The following is a 9,160-nucleotide window of genomic DNA, read 5'->3' as shown; positions in this document are numbered from 1 at the left end:
GTAACTTTCCTAGCCTGATTTAGGATGTCACCAAGATTAATTTCATTTTAATTCTTTGCATCCATTTTGAATATAAATGCACTTTTCTCTACTATAACTTGAATGTATGACAAAGCACCTGCAACTTTATTTCTGTTAATTTGGTTCACTATCACAGTAGAAACAACAGGAATCAGTATGAAGTATTCCAGTCTTTAAAAATTCTGTTGAATTTTACATGGTTCTTTTTTCATTGTTTCACAAGCATGATAATCACCTTGTTGTTGGATGCCCTGTTTTTCAAATGCAGTCTGGATGAATAAATAGGTTGATTAAAGATCTACTGTTGCAAGATGAAGGTTTAATAGCCTGAAAAACAACAGTTAAACCAGAGCAAGACTCCTGCAGTACTTAAAGTCACTTTTAACCCTATTAAGGGAAGATTCAACCATGTCTACTATCAGTCAGAGAAGGGGCATCAGAAAATGTTAGGGTTTAGTGCTAACAAACCCCTTACAACTGAGCCTATTATTGACAATTATCTACTAATTATTGTAAAGATTCTGGGTCAAACCCCACATTATATTATTTAGTGCAAATTCACAGATCTAAATCCACATTTTCATAGTTTTTCTTCACCCTCTGTTTTCCATTTCAAAATTATAAGCTGAGCTACAGGAATTTCCATGCTGAAATTACCATAAAACAGAAAAATTAACAATATGGAAAATAAATGCATTATTATACCAGTACAAATCACTTTAAGGAAGAATTTTGCATAACTTTTTTTTTTTTTTCCCTAAAACAATAAATATTTGAACATGCCCACTCCATTAAGTTGTTTTATGTCAGCCACTCTGCTTTGACCTGAGTTTCTACCTTAGAATGCACCATAAGAGATGTGCAGTATATTGCCTATTCTCATTTTTCATATGCCACAAAACTAGAATTAAATTGTCCATCCACTGAAAAAATGCCATATTAGGTTTCTTCAGAGATAACTGTCTACTGAACCAATCTTGATCACTCTTTTGTACCTGTCTCAGTGGAGTTCACACACTTCCTTTCTACCTTCTTTACCTTTATTTGTCTTATTCAGTGGACAATTTATTAGCATGATTATATAGAGATATTCCTCACTGTTTTAAATGAAACACCCTTGCATACTGTACCTTCTTCCACAGTGCACTTAACTGCTTTTTTCTTGGTGTAACACTGACTATGGAGTAAGGTGCTTGCTTTAAATAAATAATATTAACATAGACATGTAATTGATGTGTTGAATTAAAAAGATTACATTCATAGATGGCCAAAGGATAAAACTGCCTCTTCTGTTTTCAGGAAAACAAGAGTTCAGGAGAACATGAGTACCAATGTGGTTTATTTTGCTGTAGAAGTGAAGATAATAGTGTTTAAATAGTTTATGTGAAAGCATGGTAGCTCTGTAAGTTGTGAAACTGCCATTTACAATTATACTGATGAAAAGCCATTTATATTCTCTGAAAACAGCTTGATTTCCAAAAAGAATTATGTTTTTCATAAGTCATAGCTGGGAGTATTTTACTGAGTTTGCTTAAATGCAGGTATCTGAAATAATGTAATATACAGGATATGGTTCTGCGTATTCTGCACATTGTGGCAGAGATGTGGCTTTTCCTTTGTAGGTTGGTTATAAACCACTCCTGCCAGAAGGCACACTACACAAAATAGAATTCAAGTGAATATTTACAGGGCACTTAAGGGGATCTTTAACCTGTTCTCACCAGGATATCCAATTGTAAGCCACTAATACAACTCTGGATATAATTCTTGCTAGGATTTTAAAAGAACAGAAAAATCATAATAAGTAAAAGCAAAACGCACCATTTTCAGCAGTATTTTAATTTTCAATAAACAGGGCTTATCATCCTTTAGTTGTCCAAATGCAAGCCTAAAAACAAAACAAAACAAAACAACCACAACAACAAACAACCAAACAGAGAAAAACAAACAAAACAACCCAACCCAACCAAACCAAACCAAACAAAAAAACTGCATTAGGAACTGTTGACAGTCTTAGCCTGTGTCCAGGCCTTAGCTTATTGAACTACTGTGCTTGTACAATCAAGAGGCTTGCATAAGCATGATAGGGCAGGATTACTGTGTGGTTTGGTATACTGCTGTCCCGTCCCAACAGATGGGATGAGGGATGAGTTAACTCTGAACGTGACACGCGCCCTGACTCAACAGATCAGATCAGGTGTGAGTTAACTCCGGGTAATTCTGCGTGGCAATGTGAAGTGAATGACAGACAATCACTCCAGGGGTCCAATTATGGATTTACTAAAAGCACATGGTGGTAGACAAATTACAGCAATCAGTGACTTGGACATACCACAAAACTTATCAATACATTGACAGCAAAAGCCCTTCTAAAAACGGTGGATTGGCAACAATTAGTAACTGTAATGCAAAACTTAACAAGACTTTAGCAGCAGAACTTACAGTGATATTACTTTCTATGTTTAAGAAAAAGAAAGAGAGAGAGAGAAGAGGAAAACTGAGATATCAGAAAGAGAAAGGGAGAGAGAGAGAGATAGAGAGGGAGAGTAAGATATCACCACTCCACAGGTACATCAGTCCTGCGACGACCTCTGGAGGCGAGGACGCGTTGAGGATTTACATGCTGCCAACCTGTATCATACGTGAGGTTGTTTTATAACCCAGTTCATTTACATGCGAGATAGGAGAAGGCGGTTCGTCTCCTCCCTCTGCTCGCTCTTCATGCTAATTAGGAAGACTCTTCTGGAAATGGCTCTGGGGTCTTCAAACTAGGGGAACGTTCATGGTATTGACCAGAAGTGAGTTGTCTTGCCTGTCAGGGGTAGCTGTTGGTTCGTGGTTTCTTCTGTTAGTTGGTTGTCAGACAGATGGTTCATCTCTATCATCCCAATTAGGCCATGAGGCCTTTCACAGCAACACTGTTAATTGTCCTTATCTTCCAAGGTGTCTGTCTTCATGGCCATAAAACTTCGGGAAAGATAAGATGAGGTGTCATCTATCTCTTCCTCCCAAAGTAACAAAAAATAGACGTTTAAGGCATAACAAGGTCTTTGTTCTGCTAAGCGTGGGGGGAGTGCTTCAAGGTTGTCACAACTGCTTATATAGAATTTGCTTAGCATAACTTGCTTTTAGCATTAGTAACTTAATTTCCTGCTGGAGGCCCCAAACTATGAACTTTCACCAAGATATGTCACACTTTTTACGTAGTTAGGCAAAGGAGGGTGCCAGAGCTGATTCAAGCCAAAAAGGAGCTAGAACAGTCAGCAGAAGCCACATTCTTAGATATAAGAAATGGAACAGCACTTCTAGAGACAAGAAATGGCCCACCAGGAGAAAATTAAGAGACTAAATGAAGAACAGGAAGATCCCAGACCCTAATGTTACTATTGGTCCAAACTGTCATGTGAGGGGTGGCGAACTTAGACTGTAAGGACATAAATTGCCCAGGGATTTCTTTACTTGAAGCCCCCGCCCAAAGTCACCAAGCTGGAGCTGCCCTCTACTTCTGTACCTTACAAATAAATTAATTAGTGGAATTTATGGAATTCATGCCTGAGACTCTACTTGGGGAAATCTAGGGTGAAGAAAATTATCTAAGACTCTGGCATGCTTGAGGAAAGAAGAAACAAAGAATCATTAAATATTTTCCATTAATTGATATTACATGAGTCATTTGATAGAACAATATTGGCCATATTTTAGAATAAACACTTTCTTTACAATATGGAAATATTTCTTCAGAGAAAGAAAAGTCCTGCTTTACTGGTATAAGAACATCTCCTGAACACCAAAGTTCTCAAAAATCCAGATATATTGTGCATTTCAAATTTTATAGTACATCTTAAAAAGCATAGACTAGTTATGTTACATTTTTAATAATAATTCTAAAATCACTACAGTCAGAATACATGATTTTAATATATCATTTGATAAAAATAGCCTTATCTCTCAGAGACAGGTAACTTCAGTTGTTCTCAACTGAGAAAAGTAAGTTTTTTTTAAGTAAAATTTATCTTATCTAAATATAATGAAAGGGGGTTTTTTCTCTTTGCCCTCCATACCTGAAATATATTTGAAAGATTTGTTCCTGGTATTAACTCATCCAGTCTTCTGTGGCAAATTCTGGAGAGAATTTGGAAAACTGATTCTCTTAGTCTGTTAATTACTGCATCCTATTTGATTTCCTCCTTGACAGCTCAAAAAAAGTCCTTTCTTTCATCTGAACACTAATTTCCTGCCACTGTTAGCAAAAGTTAGCACCATCACTGGTTTTGGACACTGATGTCAAGTTGTAGCAACCTGTCAGAGACTCAATTTGTCAACAAACCTGAAATTAGAATTTACCTTAAGCTTGAGAACTGAGACTCCAAACAAAAATGAGATATTGAGAGCTCTCCGGTTGCATCTGTGTCTCATCAGAGGGTTTGTTGCTCCTTAATCCTTCCTCTAGGTCCTGATGAACCCATTGGAACAAGGAGCACTGGGCTTGACTCTTAGTGCTGCCACCCGGTGGCCACGAAAATGACTGAAGATGATCCCTGAAGTATTGCACATCAGAATAACAGAAAATCATGGATTTTTTTTTAATGTTAAAAGAAAAAAAAAAGTTTATTCCCATTATTTCCATAGAGAATTGAACCACGCTTAATTAAAAGAAAGGAAGGAAAGGGCGCAAGCAAGCAAACCTTCAATACCAAGTAACAAACACAGTTTGCTAAACATTAAATTTACTGAAACTAAGTATTAGCAAACATTTTGTTGGTCCTAAAAGTGTAGCTCTGTATACACATTTACACATTACTTTGTAGGGATTCAACTTCCTTTTAGAAGGATTAAGTCACGAGTGACTTAATTCCTGGCTATCCACTACTTCCTGATGCTGCTGTGGCCTAAAAAAGACAAGCAGCTCAAATTCATTGAGTCTGCTGTCCCTTGTGTGGCTGAGGGACTCAAACTGTTTTCAGGGCCTCTGACTGCAGGAAGTCAAATGCTGCCTCTCGGTTTGCTGCAAACACTTTTTACTTGCAAGCTGCTCTGACTCGGGCTTCCCAAAGTGTCATGTCTGTTCACATTCAGCCCACTATGACCAAAAAGTATTATACTCGGACATGCAAATCAGATTCTGGTGCATTAATTTGTCCTCCTCTTTGCCCCAAACACTGGCAGTTATATCTAAAATGGACATGTTGAAGAAATCTCTCCCTGGCCAGCAGCTGGTCCCTAACTTGTTTTTTTAGTCCAGCCCAAGGATTGCACAGATTGTGGGGAGGCTCTGCAGTGTCCTTTGGAATCCATCATCCCCAGATTACTTTTAGGTGTTTAGGCATTACTGGTAAAGTAATTCCTCATGCAGAATGAAAAAGACAATTTATTATTCTCATATTTCATTATTTATTTACATAAAACTAAACTGGTTAGAGATTCAGTAGAATCTACTTTACTACAGGAAGCCCAAGTTCAACCGTCTAATTTCTGTTACACAGGAATATGGAACATACATTACCCATTTCAGAAAAGATACCTTACTTAAAAACTGACCCTTAAGTAAAGTTGTTACTCTAAGCAAAAGCAAACCAGCAGAAAAGGGAAAAGCCAACTTGTGATCATAAAGAAAGCTGAAAAAACCCCTTATGGTTAGTAACAATAGAGATTACTTGGAACAGATGTTAACAAACACATTTAAAGGTTTACATCTGTCTTCAACACAGACACGTATCCAACAAGAACCCTGAAGCAAATAAATTTATTTTTTAAGACATCAAGGAATTTGATTGCCTAGTGAAACTAGATTAAATTTTTACTTTAATACAAAACAAAGAATAATGTTTAACCCAGCATGTAGTTGAATTTTCAATATTGCATACTGCCATTAGATACATAAATGTCATTTCTGTTGATTGCATCCTCCTCTTCTTGGTACACTGGAGCATCTAACCTGCTGAATATCTGTTGTTCAACACATGCAATGAAAGTGGTTTGCAAGTTCTTTGTATGAAAGTGGTTTCCAAGTTCTTCACACGTTGCAAGTGATCATCTCCATATATCCACTTCAGAGTGTGCCAAAACTCTACGATCTGAAAAATTTTGCATATTACTACTAAGTAATAAATAATTCACTGACATGAACAAAGTACTTTGTCTGCCTGCATACTTCCACAGGGAATGACTTTCCAGTAGTCTGGTACAGTTACCTGATTTTCCCATACAAACTGGAATTCCATTACTATAATTTACAATGCTTCAAGATCCTAACTCAAGAGACATCAGACATAGGTTAATTCCAGTTGACCTCTGTGGGAATTAAGCATATGATTGAGTGCTCTGATAAGTTTGTTTGTTTTAAATAAGCATCGGTATTGATGTATAGTAAGAATATTGCAAGGCAGAGCTGTGAGTAGTGCAGTACACTGTGTTTGAGAACATAGAATAATCTATCTCGATTAGAGATCCTTAAGAGGGAATTAAATACATTGCAGTGAGGTATAAAAACATCATGCCTAGATTGTTCCTTCACATCAAATCCAGATTTGAAATGAAAATTTTATTATCAGCTGCCTGTTTGAGCTTACGTCTATGTAATGAGCTTGATTGCTCAGATGCAAGACCTTAGAAAAAGATCAGTCCCAAGTATAAGACAATGACTTACACAACTGTCCTGTTTGCACATGCCTGAGTGACTGTATCTAGGTCAGTCTGACACATCATTCTCAAGGGTTTGTTTAAACTACATGACTTCACCTATATGCACATAACATTCCCACATGACAAGATTATCAATGTATCTCCGTTCATACTTACACTAATAAACCACAGAGGGACCACTAAATTGACATTTAAGACCTGAAGAAGGTACGATCTAAGGCAAAACTTATAAGATATGCTCTAAGTTTTCCAAGTCTCTTTTGAGCCTAATCTCACTACTAACTCGTCAGCACCTGTCTTATCTATCATGTACGGTTTTAAGCTCTGTCGGCCATTTACCTTCAATTTCCACACAAACCTCATTGAGCCAGTATGGTGCACCAACCTATAATCTACAAGATGGAGGCAGAGAAAACAGAGCTCTTACCAAGTAGAACTTCAAGAGACATCTAGTAAAGCGCAAGACAGGTAGCTACTGAATCTGCAATTACTTCATCAGAAAAAAGAGTAAGTACTCTGAGTAGTTTTCAGTTGTTGGCAGGTTTGGGGCCTGTGTCAACCACTGACAAAAAAATGAAGATATACAGGCTGATCCCCTCAACTTCTGTACCCACAAATTTCTTGGTACAGAAGGCTACATTCCTGAGCCAGTTGTTGGACCTGGTGTTATGTTTAATTCAGCAAACTGCATTTTCTGGGCTTTTATCACAAACAAGAAGCAGGCAACACTAACCTTAAAGGGGCAAACAGTACAGCAATTTGGTACAGCACAGTTAACGTTATGACAAACAAGGTCTGTGGTACCACCTGAAATATTTAGTAAAATAGTCACAGACTTCAGAACATATATCAGCTCCAGCACCGTGTGGTACTCTTCTCCCCTCCTCACCCCCCTGCCCCAACCTGACCTTTTCCTGTAACCCTGCTCAAGTAATAACCACCAGTGGCAGACTTGACAGATGCATCTTGTCATGATGGATGCATCTGGCTTAAAGTGGATTCAGGGGAGGCAGGTAACACAATACCCAAGTGTGAATTTATGGCAATGTGCCCATCTAACCACAGTGCTGGTCAATATCTGACTCAGGACAAATTTGGAATAAACGAACATCTGCAGTCAGTATACAAATGTGACTATGAGTCAATGATAAAGAAATAAATAGTGGACAGTCCAGAGCCCTTTCAGCTTTCCTGCATGGCAGCAAGTGGCACGGCGGGTTCTCCCCTTGAGTAGGGACACTTTTTGAGGCTGAAATATTCCTTGGTTCAACAGTTCCTCAGTAAGTGACTAATAGCATGCTAAACTTTGAAATCTTAGCTTAGTGATATAAAGGATTGACTGTGGATATATAATCCTTTAGACATAAACAGTTGGCCAAGTCTGAGGCTAAGTCTGGATCCAGCTGCACCTAGACTTCCATCTGAGAAGGAGTTTGCAAAGCAATGAGGTCATTTCTGAACCTCATGACTCAACGTGAGGGTCTCTCTGACAATTTTTGTCTGACCCTGTTCTCTATACAGTAAATAAGTGTACCTTGCCATCACAACTTGATAAACCACTGTCACATTTATCATCAAGCTTTGTTCCCTGTTGTGTATCAGTAAAGTTTGTTGTTCCTTCTCTCTTAGGAATAAAGTGCATCCCTCACACTCCATCAGCAACACATGACCAGCCCACAGACAAGAAAACCGGTGACTAACACAGGGAGCCTGCTGTCACAATCAAAAGAACATAAAGAAATGACAGCAGTCTCAGCAGAATTATTTAATGTATACTTACATTAAGTCTATGTCTGTAAACAACACTAATATGTATCAGTATCAGAACTCTAGTGGCTGTCTCTTGTGATAAGCTAGAACCTGTTTCAAACATGGGGCAACAACTACAGCATTGTCAGCAGCACTATCTTACTTCTGTTGCTGTTGTGCCTGATGTTTTGTACAATCATCAAAGCTATTAGAAACAGTGGGTCCTTAACTTCTGCCAGGTGACCATGAACTAGGCCTTCAAGCATCTCTGTACACACCAGCTTTTCCCTCTGCACTGGCAGAATTATCATGATCTGCTGCACACTTTGTAATTCACATGAGGAATGGCAAATCCATCCAACTGGTAGCTTGCAGGTTCATACACTGTTTCTGGACAGTCATCCTTCTCAGGAGTGCATCTAATAGGAAGGATATATGTCTCCTTGCCAGCACTTGTTACACAACAGAAAAGGGTGGATTTGTTGAAAGAGGAAGGCAGAGGAGGAGGGAGGGAGGCAAGACATGGAATTGTTCATAGTCCAGCAAAATGCAATCACTTTCTTAATATATCCAGCGTGTCCCAATGTCACATATGAATGATACCTATGCAAGGAGTTTCACCTTTCCCTTCTTTCCATGGCTCCCCAAAGGCAGGACCCTTCATTCCACTTCATATTCCTCCAAGTGATCTAGACACAGCCTCTCTTCCTTGAGAAGCTAACAGCAGGACAAGTCACATAAAATGTAG

At 38.3% G+C, this 9,160-nt stretch overlaps 1 protein-coding gene across 2 annotated transcripts in view; it reads right to left on the bottom strand.

Annotated features, from left to right (window-relative positions):
* Positions 1-1,882: 1,882 nt before the first annotated feature.
* FAM174A (family with sequence similarity 174 member A) overlaps positions 1,883-9,160 on the bottom strand; it is a 42,760-nt gene continuing 35,482 nt past the window's right edge. For both annotated transcript variants that reach the window (XR_014186279.1, XM_082075411.1), the window contains one exon: positions 1,883-6,095. Coding sequence is in view for 1 of the 2 variants with exons in the window: in XM_082075411.1 (XP_081931537.1) it covers positions 6,089-6,095 (7 nt within the window). In the remaining variant the exon portion in view is untranslated. The remainder of the gene's footprint in view (positions 6,096-9,160) is intronic.

The sequence above is a fragment of the Streptopelia decaocto genome, assembly GCF_964273445.1.
Source record: "Streptopelia decaocto genome assembly, chromosome: Z".
Classification (NCBI taxonomy): Eukaryota; Metazoa; Chordata; class Aves; order Columbiformes; family Columbidae; genus Streptopelia; species Streptopelia decaocto.
Note: the sequence above shows the minus strand (reverse complement) of the source record. Positions and strands in the feature narration are given on the sequence as shown.